At 39.4% G+C, this 17,312-nt stretch overlaps 1 protein-coding gene across 1 annotated transcript; it reads right to left on the bottom strand.

Annotated features, from left to right (window-relative positions):
* Positions 1-1,889: 1,889 nt before the first annotated feature.
* On the bottom strand, positions 1,890-17,312 carry LOC134802624 (alpha-1,3-mannosyl-glycoprotein 2-beta-N-acetylglucosaminyltransferase-like). Its single transcript, XM_063775260.1, has 9 exons — positions 17,075-17,312; positions 16,032-16,147; positions 13,022-13,235; positions 12,277-12,355; positions 11,812-11,961; positions 11,219-11,309; positions 8,709-8,813; positions 3,354-3,521; positions 1,890-2,006 (listed from the first exon to the last, which is right to left on the bottom strand). Exons 1-9 carry the CDS (start codon positions 17,178-17,180, stop codon positions 1,890-1,892), a joined length of 1,146 nt encoding a protein of 381 aa, XP_063631330.1. The 5' UTR covers positions 17,181-17,312.

The raw sequence follows: 17,312 nt of genomic DNA, 5'->3' as shown, positions 1-17,312 counted from the left end.
TTTTTTTAATAAAAAATAATTGCGCCGAGTCTATGGAAAAACATTAAAAGACTAAACACAATAGTATAGTGTTTACACACATTTCTGAGGCATTTTCACGGGCGTAATTTGTTGCAGTTTGATCAACAAGAGTCGCGTGTCGAGAGCAACTGAGTAAATGTTAAAAATTCTGATAAATAAATCACAACAACAATGCCTATAGGACACGTCAAAGAAACAATTGACGGCGACGGGAGAACGAAATCGAAGTGACAGTTATGTTGCGGTATTGCCAGCATAATAAAAAAGAATCCCCCCACGATTAGAGTCCGAAAAGCGCAGTCGTTGACTATATTCATAGAAGGTAGGATCGTATAGAAGTGGTATACGCGTGCCTCCGTGAAGGACAAAACATACGCAAATGCGACACTGTGATTGGTCGAATTCATTTGTTGTCCACCATTCTCCATACTAATAAAAAGGTGGGGAACAAACAAAAAGTGAGACTGTGACAATGACAAGGAATAATACCGCTTTCTCTGCTACTCCTACTGAAAGATACATAAGACTATCCCGTTCTGTCAGTTACCCCCACCACTCATGCCAGGTCCAGGTATATCCTAGATTCATGACTATATTGAATCCCATACATTTCACGAACCTTCTCTTCCGCACAACTATAGCGCAAAACGAACTGAGTCACATTCCAAAAAAAGTTTGGTGTCAATATTTTGATTTACTATTTATTTATAATGATGATTTACTTATTTTTGCATTTGTTTAAGAGTAAGTATTTTTTGGCTAGTCTAAAACATTCCCCAAGAATCCGGGCCATATGGCTATTATAGTCTGTCAAACAACTTTGTCAGTTGAAAAATGCGCGAAAATCAAATTTTCTATGGGATGATAACTATTCGCACCTATTTTTTTTAAATTTGCCGCTTTTTTCTACTGACGGATATATGAAAAGTTGAAGAAAATCCTTTACATCATCGGTATTTTCCTTACGAGGTATCACTGAAAATGACCGTTCGGGTTCAGTGTTACCAGTCTTAAATAAAAATTGGTTAACATTTATTTGTTTTATGTTTCAGACATTATTTTAAACATCGATTAAACTAGGTGTCAGTGTATTGTCCAGTGTAAATGTCATTAATCTACAACGACGCGCATTTTAAATATTTCAATTCATAACAGTTTGAAAAAGAAATATAATTAATAATATAATTTTATTGTATAAGTAAAATAATTAAATTAATGCATAAGTAGGATAAATGTATAGTTGTATACCCATGTGGTTTTCGAGCGGTGCCAATATGATAACCGCATAAAACTGATGATTCGAATCTCAGACTGTCTGAGGTTTTTCTAACACTAACCGTCAAAGGTTTGCATAGATGGCGCCATCATAGCTTGCCCCTTTTTCTATGAGATTTGGCTTAAAGGGCTGGCATCCAATGCATTAAAAAAACAAAATTTGACACAATTCTAGGGAATGACAGGGCAAGCTATGCTGGCGCCATCTGCAACAAACTGTATAACAGGGGACCGTAAGGCTGGCGCGTACCTCTCTCAGCGTATCGCCCTAGCGGTACAGAGAGGTAACGCCCGCCGCCAGTGTAATGGGGTCCATGCTTGGTCCATGCCATGCCGCAAGCCGAACTGTTGAGCCCCCTCCACAATAGTGCGTGAATCGCTGATTCGCGGCGCGAAGCCGTGAATGCGAGTGTGGAGTGGATTTCGCAGATCTAAGAAATCGACTCCACATTCGCGTTCGCAGCTTAGCGATTCACGCACTAGTGTGGAGCGGGCTTTGGACTGGACATTTTTTTATGATTGGGTACTTTATATGTTAATTAAATTTTTATACTGTATTTATAGGTACTGATTTATTTAATTTTAAATTACTATTATAGCATATTATGAATAAGATATAAAAAATAAAAGACGTCTGGCACGAGGTACACGCGTTGATCCTTTACAGTACATTGGACTACGCCTCGGTACCCCGTCCGGGGTATTCCACTCTGAAAGGGAAATAGTTATTTGTTTTACAAGGGGGCAAAGTTGTTGTTTAACGGCTCGTGCTAATATTGATACCCGAGCAAGCGAAAGATTCCAAAATTGAACCACGAGCGTAACGAGTGGTTCGAAAAATGGAATCTTGAGCATTGCGAGGGTTTCAAAACACGAGGGTTAAACAAAATTTGCCCCCGAGTGAAACACAAAATTTTTCACCACACCAACCCGATGCAAATATTAAATGTAAAATATCAAACAAAATCAAATCTAATCCAAATGAATGTTATTAAATATTTATCATCCAAAATCATCATTTAAAAGTCAATCTACCAGCATAAGAAAACAACTCAAAATTTGCATTTGATTACTTTGCCTCACATGTGAATAAAATGCAACTTTGCTATCAGTTTTTGAAGCGCAAAGTAAGCCTTTCCGAGCTGGTGTGGTGAAAACATAGTTATTGATGAGTTATGACAGACCGGGGGTGACATGCAATGAAAACTATAATGCCAGTATTGTCACAGAATAAATAATAGTATTAGGTACAGAAGACTCACTCTCTAACAAAACGCGCCTGTTACGATCAGCACAGATATGGCCGCTAGGTGGCGACAGCGCCACGCGCGACTTATGGCAAACCCCAAAATTGGGGCCGAACGGATGTACTTTTAGAGAGCGCGGCGCGCTCATTCTTTCTTCCGTGGAAGTAACGTATTGTATAGGAGTAGTATTGTAAATAGACTTTTTTAGGGTTTTGTTAGGGGACCTCAGAAGGAAAAAAACGGTTTCCTTGTCTTTATAGGATTCTTTGTTGTCCGTCCGTCCGTCTGTCTGTCAACACCCTTTATCTCAGGAACGCGTGGAGGTATCGAGTTGAAATTAAAAAACCGGGCAAGCGCGAGTCGGACTCGCGCACGAAGGGTTCCGTACCATAATGCAAAAAACGGCAAAATAAAAAACGGTCACCCATCCAAGTAGTACTGACCCCGCCCGACGTTGCTTAACTTCGGTCAAAAATCACGTTTGTTGTATGGGAGCCCCACTTAAATCTTTATTTTATTCTGTGTTTAGTATTTGTTGTTATAGCGGCAACAGAAATACATCATCTGTGAAAATTTCAACTGTCTAGCTATCATGCACGGTTCGTGAGATACAGCCTGGTGACAGACGGACGGACGGACAGCGGATTCTTAGTAATAGGGTCCCGTTTTACCCTTTGGGTACGGAACCCTAAAAAGATACGCTGACAGAGGGGGCAGGCGCCGCCCCCACCATTACTGCCTCCACGGTGGTTCCAGCAGAGTAATGTCTCTCTCACACTCTGCCTCTCTCTGTCTCTTTGTAAAACTCACCCAGAAGTCATCCATGAGGCCGAGCCGCTTGGCCGCCTTGCTGAAGGTATCGAAGGTGGAGTAGGTTACGCGGACAGAGGGGGCAGGCGCCGCGCCCGCCATTACTGCCTCCACGGTGGTCTCAGGGAGGGAATACACGTATTTTGTAAAGTTGTTGTCGTAGTTTTCCTAAGAAAAGTTTTGGTTATGAATGGGATTTAAAGCCACAATCGACTTAGAACGGGCTCTTATGAAAGAGCCTAATTATTCGTTATTCCATAGGTCATTGTTAAACAAATAATTATTAAAAGAAACTGCAAATAATCATCAATCATTATATTTTTCATAAGTTATAAATACGAAAAACGGAAACTTTCTTCTTTCGAGGTAACTGTAACAGAGGGGCTACCGCGAAAACCGAAATTCGCAAATTGCGGGATCTTTCTCTTTTACTCCAATGAAGGCGTAATTAGAGTGACAGAGAGTGTTTCACAATACATTTTACTACGAATAAGAGCGTTTTCACACTGCCGGACCGACATCGGTTGTTTAATACGACCATAAAATAAAGGGGCCCACTATAATTACCAGTTCGCAGGACGATAGAGTCTGGCTAGCCAAAAATTGTTGACAGATATTTCGATGTTGTATCACCATTTGTCTATGATTAAAAAAAAAGCTAAAAGTCAGTTGTCAATTTATTATGTCATTCATTCAAATTGTTTGCGGTTTATAAGGGGTTTATTTTAAATAATATTAATAATGTCTATACTGAGTGAGGTTCGGAAACTATTATTTAAGCTCGTAAATAATTACGACAATGTGCGAAGTCGACGTGTAGCGTTGTATAACGAAAAAATGCAATGTTTACAACTCCTAAACAAATGTAAACAAATTAGGAGGTTGGTGCTCTATAAATATTTTGATACTTAGCATTTAGCATATTCGGCATAGTACTTATGTATGTTTTTGGTGATGGGTTAATATTACGGAATTATCGAGCTAGGTCTGATGACACTACATTTCATTTTTCGCCTTGTTACAATACTTACAATGGTATATGGTGAGAAAGTGTAAAGTGGTAGAAATTAAGTGAGCTGAGTTTGAGTGCACGTCAACGTATATTTATACTACTAGCGCTCTGGTAGGATACCATTGTAATTAGAATTGACAACCCGTTTAGCCTAGCGGGTATTGGCAGTAATCCTGTTCAGGAAGCTAATGGTCATGGGTTCGAATCCCGGAGAGGGAATTTCTTTTTGTATGTTTTCTTTTTTGTTGGGGTCAGGTTTTTAAGAGCCCATCAACGTGCACACTAGCGCCACTGCTAAATAATCGTGATTATTTAAATTTAGCGACAGGTATTTCAAAAAGGGGGCCGCTACTGACTGTATTGTGTATTTAAGTACCTTTTGAATATACCAAACTAGTTTTTATGTTGCTGGATTCGTCGATCTATGAGCTCAAAACAAAAACGACCGTTTTAACTTTAACATAAAAACTAGTTTGATGTATTCAAAAGGTACTTAAATACACAATACAGTCCGTAGCGGCCCCCTTTTTTAAATACCTGTCATTAAATTTAAATAATCACGATTATTTAGCAGCGGCGCTAGTGTGCACGTTGATGGGCTATTAAATTAGCATATCACAAATAAATAAAAAAATACGTTAAAAGGTAATGATTAGGTACTATATTTAGAAATTCGTCAAATATAAAAGGTAACAAAAAAGTATATTAAGATATAAATATTTTCATTCCTATTAGGATTACTGTATATATGTTAGGAGCAATACATATGAATACATACATTGATATGGCAAATAGTTACAAGTTGTTATTACATCTATCCGGTTATCGGACATTTTCTGCATCACAACTCCGCGTAGCGTTCTTGGCACAGAACACCGCCTCTAGAAACCTAATATTGGCCATTTTGTTCCCGACGCAAATCACCAAACGGTGAGGTGCGGGAGGGGTGCTCACGGCGTTGCGATTGGTCGTTTTAAACATGGCGCGCTGACACGTGTAAATGTAGGGATGGGACATGTTCATTATAGGTAGTGGGTACTGCTACCAGTGACATCGAAATTTATTGTGGTAAAATTGTTACCAATTTAGTATACTTAGAGTAAACTTACTTAATAATTATACTTATTGATTAATTTAATATTTCATTAAGTAATTTAACAATGTACCTGAAATTTTTACTTAACATATTAGGGCATTTCTGTTTAAAGTACCCAGAACTTGAATTTTAAAGTTTAGAATTTTTATATTATTTCCACTCAGAATCGCAATCTCTTTCGATACGAGAAAAAAGTGTCGCCAAAATCTCATACAATTATTTTCTTTTGTCCGTTTTATTAAGGTCATAGAAGGTTGTATTGAAAACATATTCAAATGGACCAATAACATATGCCTATTACAAATCAACTCCGAGTTCTCTCGCACTTCTTTGAAGTTCATCATCAGGTCCATCTCGTGACATGAGACCTAACTGCTCACCTAGAGGATTCTAAAAAACCCATACAACATATGTCTATCACAAACCAACACCGAGTTCCCTCGCACTTCTTTGAAGTTCATCATCAGGTCCATCTCGTGACATGAGACCTAACTGCTTACCTAGAGGATTCTAAAAAACCCATACAACATATGTCTATCACAAACCAACACCGAGTTCCCTCGCACTTCTTTGGAGTTCATCATCAGGTCCATCTCGTGACATGAGACCTAACTGCTCACCTAGAGGATTCTAAAAAACCCATACAACATATGTCTATCACAAACCAACACCGAGTTCCCTCGCACTTCTTTGAAGTTCATCATCAGGTCCATCTCGTGACATGAGACCTAACTGCTCACCTAGAGGATTCTAAAAAACCCATACAACATATGTCTATCACAAACCAACACCGAGTTCCCTCGCACTTCTCTGAAGTTCATCATCAGGTCCATCTCGTGACATGAGACCTAACTGCTTACCTAGAGGATTCTAAAAAACCCATACAACATATGTCTATCACAAACCAACACCGAGTTCCCTCGCACTTCTTTGGAGTTCATCATCAGGTCCATCTCGTGACATGAGACCTAACTGCTCACCTAGAGGATTCTAAATAACCCATACAACATATGTCTATCACAAACCAACACCGAGTTCCCTCGCACTTCTTTGAAGTTCATCATCAGATCCATCTCGTGACATGAGACCTAACTGCTCACCTAGAGGATTCTAAATAACCCATACAACATATGTCTATCACAAACCAACACCGAGTTCCCTCGCACTTCTTTGAAGTTCATCATCAGGTCCATCTCGTGACATGAGACCTAACTGCTCACCTAGAGGATTCTAAAAAACCCATACAACATATGTCTATCACAAACCAACACCGAGTTCCCTCGAACTTCTTTGAAGTTCATCATCAGGTCCATCTCGTGACATGAGACCTAACTGCTCACCTAGAGGATTCTAAAAAAACTTACACAACATGTTACCTATATATTATGTCTAAAATGGTACAATACGGTATGACGAAGCACGAAGTTTCCGCAACTGAAAAACCATCATCGTCACATCACTAGTCGAAAGGGAAAGGGATAGCGCATTGCATTTTCAAGTTGACGAAAAGGGACGGACATACTTCGCCTCTGCTTACTGACCAGTATAAAATGAACCCCGCGGACAAGAAACATTATTCAATGAAATAATGAATTTCGCTTTCCTGTGGGATGTTATTCCATCTGTTTTGTAAGTAGAAGTCTTAGATGACTTGCCACACCGTTTTACGCTGCAATATCCCATGATTTCCCAATGAATTCAATAGTTTACGATTTATTTTCTTAGACTCGTGCACACTGCTAACAGGTCGTAACCTTGGGCGCAACTAATCGGAGCGGCGCGCGAACAATCTTATATTTGACCTATACACCATACGGGCGGTGACCGCGAGTCGTCCTATAAGTTCGGTCTATAGGGGTTGGTCTGTGGTTCTTGGTCACCGGGATACTAGTCTGGATATGCGGCAGATACGTGCCCTTTGAGCTTTTTCCAAGAAATCATATGACGGCCCAGGATTATAGTGTTATCTCTTATCTCACGCTCAAGCCATCTGCTGATTCCCTCTCTAAAACAAAACAGTCACAAATTAAACAATATAATCTAACTGCCTAATTACTAACGTCGCTAATTGCTAACGGGTCTAAATTTACCAGTTTAAACAATGTGAGGTTTTACATCTATGATGAATTTTGATTAAAATTTCGAACGCGATATAGCGTCCGCGGGACTTACGGGGATAGTAAGATAAAATTATTATATTTGAATTTGGCAATTAGTACGCTCATTTTTATTTAAAGATTAATATATGTATTTCTTACCTTGAAATTATCGCTGTTTCTGGTTTACTACAACGGTTTAAATTTAACTAAGTCTGTGCGAAGACGCATTTAGATATGTTGCTCGTACATATGAATAGTTTTTATTTTTAAAATTAATAGGTAAGTAAATATATTTCAAGTGAATAAATCGTTTTATATGAAAACTGATATTTTTGCGTTAAATGACTTTAATTACAGCATTGACATTACAGACTTTTGTCTTGCCTATGTTCTTACCGGCCAGACCCAAATCAAGGCCTATCAAAGAGGCCTATTGACAAAGTTTTTTTTAATTTTATCATGGAGGGTAGTGGCACGTCTACCCTTCATAGATTTTATGAACATAGACAAAGACAAACTGAAATAGATAATAATTTACATATGACTTCGACTACTTCATAAAATACAAATCAAAATATATTTGATAAAATAATTGGATTTGTTCCTAGAAATCGTATAGACAAAGCCAGTTCTAGCAATGTTGCTGTAGTAAAATATTTTTATGGTAATTACTGGCAATCTTCCTCTAGGAACGGAGCACACATGTACAATTATAAAGGGTCACGTCATTCCAAGGAAGTCAATAGGCCTCAATTTGACAGCTCCGAACAACTGACAGGCTGATATCGTCCGGCGAACTGGTAATCTGTGGGCCCCATAAAGAGGCAAAATTTCAAATGTGCCTTTTGATTTATTTATCCATTTAATAGATAATAAAGCGTCAACACAAAAATAAAATGACTAAAGCAGGCCACTGACGAGCCTTCCAAATGGATGCCGTTGCAATGGATTCATCCAAATGGACGGCATCCTAATATTAAACATTGTACGTTTTTGACATTCACGGACCGATTTTGGATTGCAGCCACGCTATTTGGACTGTTGGAAGGGTCATCAGTGGCCACCTTAAGCCCTGGGCACTCTCTAGCGGCTATTTTTTCCACGGACCATCCGACATCCGATATCAGATCGAACAATGTGAAAATTACCTTCATTAAATAACTGAGATCCCTTTTGGTGAATTCAACAAACTCCGAGTTGAGAACGATGTATTGCAGATAGTTGTCATAGAACAGGCCTTTACTGACGCCCGCCTGGAAACATTGTTAACTTATACTTAGCTATTTATTCCTTAATAAGTTTGACATAAATACATTCTAATTACAGTGGAAACTGGATAAGTGGAACCTGGGTTAGTGGAAAACCTCTTTAAGTGGACCCAAGTTCTCGGTTCCAGTCCCTTGGCAACGAATTACCTCTATAAGTGGAATTTTGGGACCTCTATAAGCGGAATTCATTTTTTCGAAAATTTCTTATTTTTACCTCTGTAACTGGAAGCAGCCGTCTCCGAAACCTCTATGAGTGGAATAGCTCGGCGTTATAAAATTTGTAATTTTAATAAACCGTCACAAGGAGGGTAGTTTGTTTCGTTAACATTATGGTTCGTGTTTTAATTACGTATTTTGTATGAGATCACAAATCGTTCAGTTTGGTTCTTTTAGCCGTGGTGCGGTGCCGTGCTGATAGATAAGCAATGCCTAAGCGCAAAATCAAGTTTTTATATCTCTTCAGGATAAATTAAAAATTATAACAGACTGAATAAAGCAATAGAAACACTGCAGAGTTTTTTTTAATCGCAGCCAAACGTAGACAAAAATGTGTTCGACAGTATTCTCGATATTGAAAGAAATGTGGTAAAATGTGACTCAGGTCAACAAACCAAAATAACGGTTTTTTTTCATTAAAGTACAATCGGTACATTGATTTATTTAACCATACTGGTTTCTCTTGCATAAATAAATATTAGGAGTGATTTTGTTTAATTGATTTTGTTTTTGAAAATTGTAAACGTATACTGTGGATTATTTACAGTATTGCATTTTTTAAAGTCAGGATTACATACCGATTTTTTGTTAATACATTCATATTTAAGAAAAGATGATTATTTATTTCTTGATCTTTTATTTGACCATACTATACGTGACCTCTATAAGCGACATTACTAGCATTCACAACCTCTGTTAGCGAGAGCCTCTGTAAGTGAGAAAACGTTTTATTTGAACCTGGTTAAGTGGAAAACTGGATAAATGGAAAACCTGGATAAGCGGAACTAAACAGCCGGTCCCTTGCGATTCCACTTATCCAGTTTCCACTGTAATTCATATAGCGCGCACAAGTTTTTTGCAGATATCGCGCAGCGTCTGAAGAGCTGACTGAAGAAGAACTGACGGCACAGAAAATTGCCGTGGTATTGGTATCTTACTAACACGTTATGGACTTTCGTTCGAAATGACATTTTATTTGATTTGATTAACAAAGTATATAATATACAAGCCTTCCTCAAGAATCACTCTATACATAGGTTAAAACCGCATGGAAATCCATTCAGTAGTTGAGTTTATCGCGAACATACAGACAGTCGCGGAAGGTGACTTTGTTTTATAAGGTGTAGGATAGGGATGTAGAAAACTGTCAAAAGAAGGTTAATAGTAGATTGTTAACCAAGGGTTGAAAGGCACCCATTTCTGTCGAGGTAGTTTGGCGCTCGAACGCAGTGAGAGCGCCAATAGTCCGAGACGGAAATGGTGCCTTTCACCCGAGTTAAACACTCTACTTTTCATATCGAATGCGAGGAAACCAAACAAGACAAGGCAATTTCGGAAAATCAGCAATTGAAGTACCTAATAGACCTACGGCCATGATTTTTTTCATTAGGACTTACTTGCAATCGGAGACTTTACAAGTGTAAAGATTAATAACCCCTAGCGAAAATCATTTAGATTGCAATATTTACGAAAATACACATTTTTTAACAAACTGCAGTAATTTTAAAATGGTTTGTACATTATAGTATGTAAATCAGCGGGATTGCCTCTTACTTTTTAATTTTATACTTTTTCGTTCTAAAAGCCGCAACAGGCTACCGGACCGCACCGCGACCTTGGTGCACCGCACCACGTAATAACATAATAAAAGTATTTTAAATATTAAATAACTATTTCATTAATAATATAACAAAATTTTTATCTTGTATTTTATTTTATTTTCATGAATATAGTGCTAAATAACTTTAAAAACCAATTTAATATCGTACAAAGGTTTAACTGTGGCTGTATAAGATTTTGCCTTTGCTAATTTACGCAAGTGTAAGGTTTAAAAAAATATTTTTGGTGTATTCCTGTTGGTTCCCGCCTTACGAAATCGAGTAAATAGAATTCAACGAAAAAAACAAGAAAAAATTGTTTTTAACAATTTACTTACATAATTTTTTTATAAAAAAAGGATTAACGTAGGATTAGTAAAATTAAACAATTACCAATTGTTCCAAGCGAGGAAATAAAGACACTATTTTTCCATTTTGTTTCCACCCAGTTGTTCGTGGGACGGGGACGCAGAGGAGTACACTACTTTTCTGCGCTAGAGCATAAACGTATCACTTTCTGCGCACCTTTTAGAACAACAACGACCCACTTTCAGAGCATGAGATATGAAAAATAACCTTTCCAAATGTATAAGTCCTGGATATCTCCGGCCGGATGCAGGCCCGGCCCCGCGTGTTCACAGCGTCACGGAGCCAAGCGTCGAAGAACCTGGAAAACACATCATCGTCAGTACCGTCTTTACCATAAGGGCACACGGGACCCGTGCCCAGGGCCCCCATCCTCAGGGGGCCCCGAAGGACAGACAGTAACAGTATATTTGATTACCTACAAAAAATAGAAAATCATAGTAGAAAAATGTTAGTTTAATTAGCTTTCTTTACTTTCCAAAAGGGCCCCAAATTCTTATGTGCCCTAGGGCCCGTGCATAGTTTAAGACTGCCCTCTGATCATCTTCATCATTTGATCGGCTTCTAGCCTATTCGGTAGTGAACTTGCCTACGAAGCAGGAAGTCCCGAGTTCGAAGCCTGGTAAGGGTATTTATATGTGTTTATCACAGTTTTGTTCCTGAGGTATGGATGTTTTCTATGTACCTATTTAACTATTTTTCTGTATTTCTGTATTTAGCCGTTGCTGTAAATATGATAAGCTACAAAAAACATCAGAAAACTAAGGCATTCAGATCGAAGGTCATAACTAAATGTAACTCACCCTTTAGGCCAATTAGGTTCGAACTCGGCCCAGGTGTCCGCCCGCAGCATCCAGCCGAGGCCGGGGAAGAAGTCTGTACGATGGAGGAGCTCGGGCTGCAATAAGTCCACCACCTCTTTTTTCCCGTTGTCGTTCCACGCTGAGACGCACCTGAGAACAATTATATTAAACATGACCAGACTTCGGTAGAGAATATAGGAGCAAAATCTAATGACAGGTAGGGAGTAGGATGGGAGTTACCTATATTGATAAATTAAATTATCGATACTAAAACTAAATAATAAAATTATACGGTTTAGGACTCACTTCTTCTTAGGCCTTTCTTCTCAGCCAGCGCTTCTTAGGCCTACCGCGGCCGCGTGATCTAGGGCCTACTACTACTACTGTTATTTCAGTACTGATTTCAAAAAATTCTGTAACGTCCGACGGTTTTCTAGCGTTAAATAACTGCTGTTAGACTTATACCATATGCTAGAATCCTTGAGTAAGAGGGGATATGTGCCTCGGAAGTACTCGTAGAAATCCGGCGAAATGTCCAGATCATCTGCAAATAAAATTTCCGTCATTGCGTTGCCAATCAAACTGAGATTCAGTCAGGTTTCACACTGCCGCGGAGTGAGGTAACTCCATAAGGGGCGGGGGCATTATGCATGGCAGAAGCGATGGAGTACGTCCGGAGCCCTCCGCGACCGCGAAGAGCAGACCGGCTCGCGGCCGTACAAATGTGAAATCAGTGGCGGATAGGCCCGGGCCTAGGGCGGCAAAAAATTAGGGGCGGCAAATTGTGACAAAAAATTCGCTGATGATAACAAGAAATAACTCAAAATGTAGTCAATAAGATGGGCGCTGCGAAAGGGGCGGCTATAGGGCCTGGTGCCTAGGGCGGCAAAGACTGCAAATCCGCCACTGTGTGAAATACGCTCCGACTCCGCCCCGCCCGTTCGGTGGGAATCGTACTTTATACTTGATATTGGTACGTTCGAGGGGTATTTTTACGGGTCGGGTTGACAGACTACGGTGACACAAGGGTGGAATTCATATAAATGTATGCATGACCTTGACCTTTATAATAACCCTTGACTTTACTGACCTTTGACAATAATGACAACGTTATGAGTATTAAGCTTGGAGTTTGTTACAATAGCCATTAAATAAATTGCCGTATGACCTTAATTTATAAATAGCTGTGACCTTTATGACCTTTATTGACCTTCAACGACAATCACAGCCTCGTGTCCCAAAATCTTGAACACATGGTTGAGCGCGAACTTGAAATGCCGCGCTATCTTATAGTAGCTCCCGTACTTGATGTTGTTACGTTTGAGAGGAATCCTAGACAGGTCCGGTTGGCGTATTACGGTGATGGAAGGGTCGGCGACGGTGAAGGATTTGATCACTTGGTATGTGGCGTTGTGGCCGCAGTCCTGGATATATACAAAATATTACAGATTAATTTACGGCTCTGACAATAATGCCGCCCTAATGTAATCCAGTAACTTTGTCGAATTTTGTAACCTGGCTCTTTTGCGTCAAATCCGGTAGTTCTGATTTTTTGCAGACTTATTTATGATATTGGCCCAATGAGTAGGTAATACAAGTTTGTGACTTCGAGCGCCGAACGCAACTTTGTCAAATATCGAAAAACCCGCGATAATTATGGTTTTCTTTTAGATTTGGGCGATTATAACCCTAAAGGACTAGTTTTTGATAGGGCCTTCTCAGGACGTTTTTAAAGTGGACTAAATTTGCTACAATACGAGACTAGAATTGTCTATGTACATCTAGTAGTTTCAGAAATAAAACCTTTCAAAATTTATAATTTTTTGGAGTTGTATTCGTAGGCTAAGTAAGTGCAGTGAGTATGCACTTTTGTCTCAGGCGATGCCGCTTGGCACAATTGTTTCTAAGGTGGTGAAAGGTTTTATTTCGGAAACTACTAGATGTACAGAGACAATTCTAGTCTCGTATTGTAGCAAATTTAGTCCACTTTAAAAACGTCCTGAGAAGGCACTATCAAAAACTAGTCCTTTAGGGTTATAATCGCCCAAATCTAAAAGAAAACCGAAATTTTTGCGGGTTTTTCGATATTTGACAAAGTTGCGTTCGGCGCTCGAAGTCACAAACTTGTATTATTCATTTGGCCAACATCATAAACACGTCTGCAAAAAATCAGAACTACCGGATTTAACGCAAACGCGAAATGTATAAAATTACTGTATTATTAAGGGGCCCACTGATTACCAGTAGGGCTTGCAATATCGGACGGTTTCCAATTCCGTAACTGGTTTTCGATATTGGATTTTAATTCCGGAATTCCGGAACTGGTTCCGGAATTAGGGTTTATCATATTATTATTCGTTTTTTTAGTAAAAAACAACAAAAAATGTGAAAACCCACTATATACACATATAAAAATATTTGCATAAATCTTCGTGCGTCATGTCAAAAAAAAAACATTATCGAACAAGGATCTCGGAAACGGCTCTAAACATAAAAAAACTCAAAAATGCGCGTTTTCCCAGAGATAAGACCTAGCTAAATCAATTTATCGCCCCCGAAAACACCCATATAGCAAATTTCATCGAAATCGTTAGAGCCGTTTCCGAGATCCTTGTTCGATAATTTTTTTTTTTTGACATGACGCACGAAGATTTATGCAAATATTTTTATATGTGTATATAGTGGGTATAAATAAATCTTTATTTACATACAATATATATATAGTGGTACTACTAAACGAAATTAATAACTAGCTTAAATCTAAAATAGGCCCTTGAGGCATTGTACCAAGGATGCTGGCGGCATTTCCTCGCTGTATCGCAATGCTGATACGTTGTGCGAGGTAGCCGCCAGCTCTTCGGTCACCAGTTACGTCAATCAGACGCTTCGCGATTTCTGCGAACAACTTATGCGCGCTGGGACCCCATGGACCTAGAGTTTCAACACCAAATGGTACAAAATGGGTATTAGTGGCTACTCATGCATATTTTTTTTGTAGGTGTACCTCCGCGAATAGTATAAAAAATAATGAGACAAAAATAAAATGTTTTTTTTTTATAATGAAGTATAAGGACATGATGCAGGTTAAACATATTCATTTTGTAGTCTATTTTATTGTTGTCAAATATAATTTTGTTTGGTTAATCTAACTTGAACGGTTTACAAAATATGACACTTCAATGATACACTGATGATTTTACATTATCCTGAATAACTCGAAAACAAAAGAAGATTGAGGACTGCTATTAAGCATCGAGAGTTCTTAGGACCTGCCAGTACACCACCTGAAAGAATGACCAAATCCGTCGTTGGGGGCACTTCTTGTTCGCTTAGCCTGCTAGACCCTTTAATTTGAAGTAGCTACGTTTTTGTAACCTCTTATTTTACCACCTTATTAAAATGGTTACTTTTATTCACTTCTATGATACGGGGTATTTATTTGGCTAAACTATAGTTGCTAGCAAACCATTCGATGCATAATTTTATAAAATAGTTAGGTAAATATAATAGCTTCCTACTTTTCCTAACCTAGTATTCTCTCTGAATCGAAGATAAAAAGTCCAAATATTTTTAAATTTATATTCTTAAAATTAGTTTATGTAGGATTTAGACTATTCTGACTATTCTAAGCAAGTAATTCGCTTTGCTTTTTTTATGAGTCCATATTGTCCCACTGCTTTAGCAAACGGAAAAGTAAAATATACCTATACTATAGGTAGTTCACTAAATTACTAAGCTAAGAGGCACTTAATAACAACAAAAAACACAAGTATAGTGTAGTTTCTTAACAAGTTTCAATAATAAACGTATTAAAACCTAAAAAAAGTACTTAAATCCAATTCCGGAATTTTCGATATTGAGTTGTATCAATTCCGGAATTGTAATATCGGAAAATTTGTCCTAGATTCCGGAATTTCGAAATTCCGGAATGCAAGCCCTAATTACCAGTTCGCCGGACGATATCAGTCTTTCAGTTAAACTCAATATTTGACAGCTCCGAACCGGCGAATTAGTAATCTGTGGGTCCCTTTAGGGATGAATGTTGATGGACGGAGAGCGGATGGTAGACCCAAAAAACGAGGGATGGATTGTCTGAAAGAGGATATGAGAAAGAAAGGAGTGAGTGCTGAGGTGACTAACTTTTACTCTTAACTGCTCTTAACTTATGCCTTTTGTAATAAGGTCCACCGATGGACAGTTAACATTGTGGGCGATGGTACCTGACTGACTATAATTGGGAACGTCTCATTCTTGGGTCTGAACTTGATGAGGTTGTCCAGACACCGCTTGACCGTGACGCGGTCACACGCTATCACTAGCACCGGTAGCACTGTATCTGGAATCACATACATTTTGTAGGAAAGATTAGAGAGGGAGCAATATAGACATAGAGTAGTCTCTCCAGGCCGGTGATATGCCTGGGGACCGAAGACAGATGCCGTTAGGGAGCTAGAATGGTGGAGCCTCCCGATCATCACGTCGGGGTCACCAATGTAGGAAAGATTAGAGAGCGAGCAGCGATTTCGCTGCGTACTGTCATACTGGAATGGAAGCGAAGTCGTTGCGCGCTCACGGCGATATCGTTGCGCGCTCGCGACGAAGTCGCTGCGCGCTCGCCTCGCTTTCAACTCGCTCGCAAATCGCCAGTGTGGCCACGCCCTAATACCAGCGGGGTTGTGTGTGTTGTCGGCCTTTAAGATGGTAGTATGTACACTCTTTTCTTGGATATCGTATTAGTCCGAAATACCGCAGGCGACAGTTCATTCCACAGTTTCCAATGTTCGGCATTATTTAAAATAACACTCTAGTTATTTATTGGGAGGAATATTCCAAAACGTCCACTAGTGTGAAACCCGCTCTGCGAAGCCGCGAACGCGAGTGTGGACTGTGTGGAGTCGATTTCGCAGACCTGCCTTCGCGCTGCGACTCGCGCACGAGTGTGGAGCGGGCTTGAGCGATAGCAAACACGGGCAGCGGCGGATTTGCCATCTTTGCCGCTCTAGGCCCCAAACCCTGTAGCCGCCCCTTTCTCAGCACCCATCATATTGACTACATTTTGAGTTATTTCTTGTTATCAACAGCGAATTTATTGTCCAATTTGCCGCCCCTAATATCTTGCCGCCCTAGGCCCGGGCCTACGAGGCCTTAGGGCAAATCCGCCACTGAACACAGAGCAGTTTTGGGGATAGAACTCATAGAACGCCAAATAAATAACTACAAATACTCTCTGTAAGAGCCCAATTAATTTAAAATATAAATTTACCTTTCGACTCGGCCTTCCCAACGTCCGGAGCTCGCAGATAATTCACTCTACGCGCCGCCTTGGGCTTGGGTCGCTCTACCTTCTTCCTAATCCGCTCCACAACCATTTCCTCCAATTTCTTTATCCTAGTTTCTATGTCCTCTACTTTGGCTCTTTTCTTCACTATAGGTCGCTCGCTCCCATTATAAAAGAATACCAATGATACAATAAATAAGGATACTAGACATATTACGAGGAA

Source organism: Cydia splendana, chromosome 25 (assembly GCF_910591565.1).
Source record: "Cydia splendana chromosome 25, ilCydSple1.2, whole genome shotgun sequence".
In the NCBI taxonomy this organism is placed as follows: domain Eukaryota; kingdom Metazoa; phylum Arthropoda; class Insecta; order Lepidoptera; family Tortricidae; genus Cydia; species Cydia splendana.
Note: the sequence above shows the minus strand (reverse complement) of the source record. Positions and strands in the feature narration are given on the sequence as shown.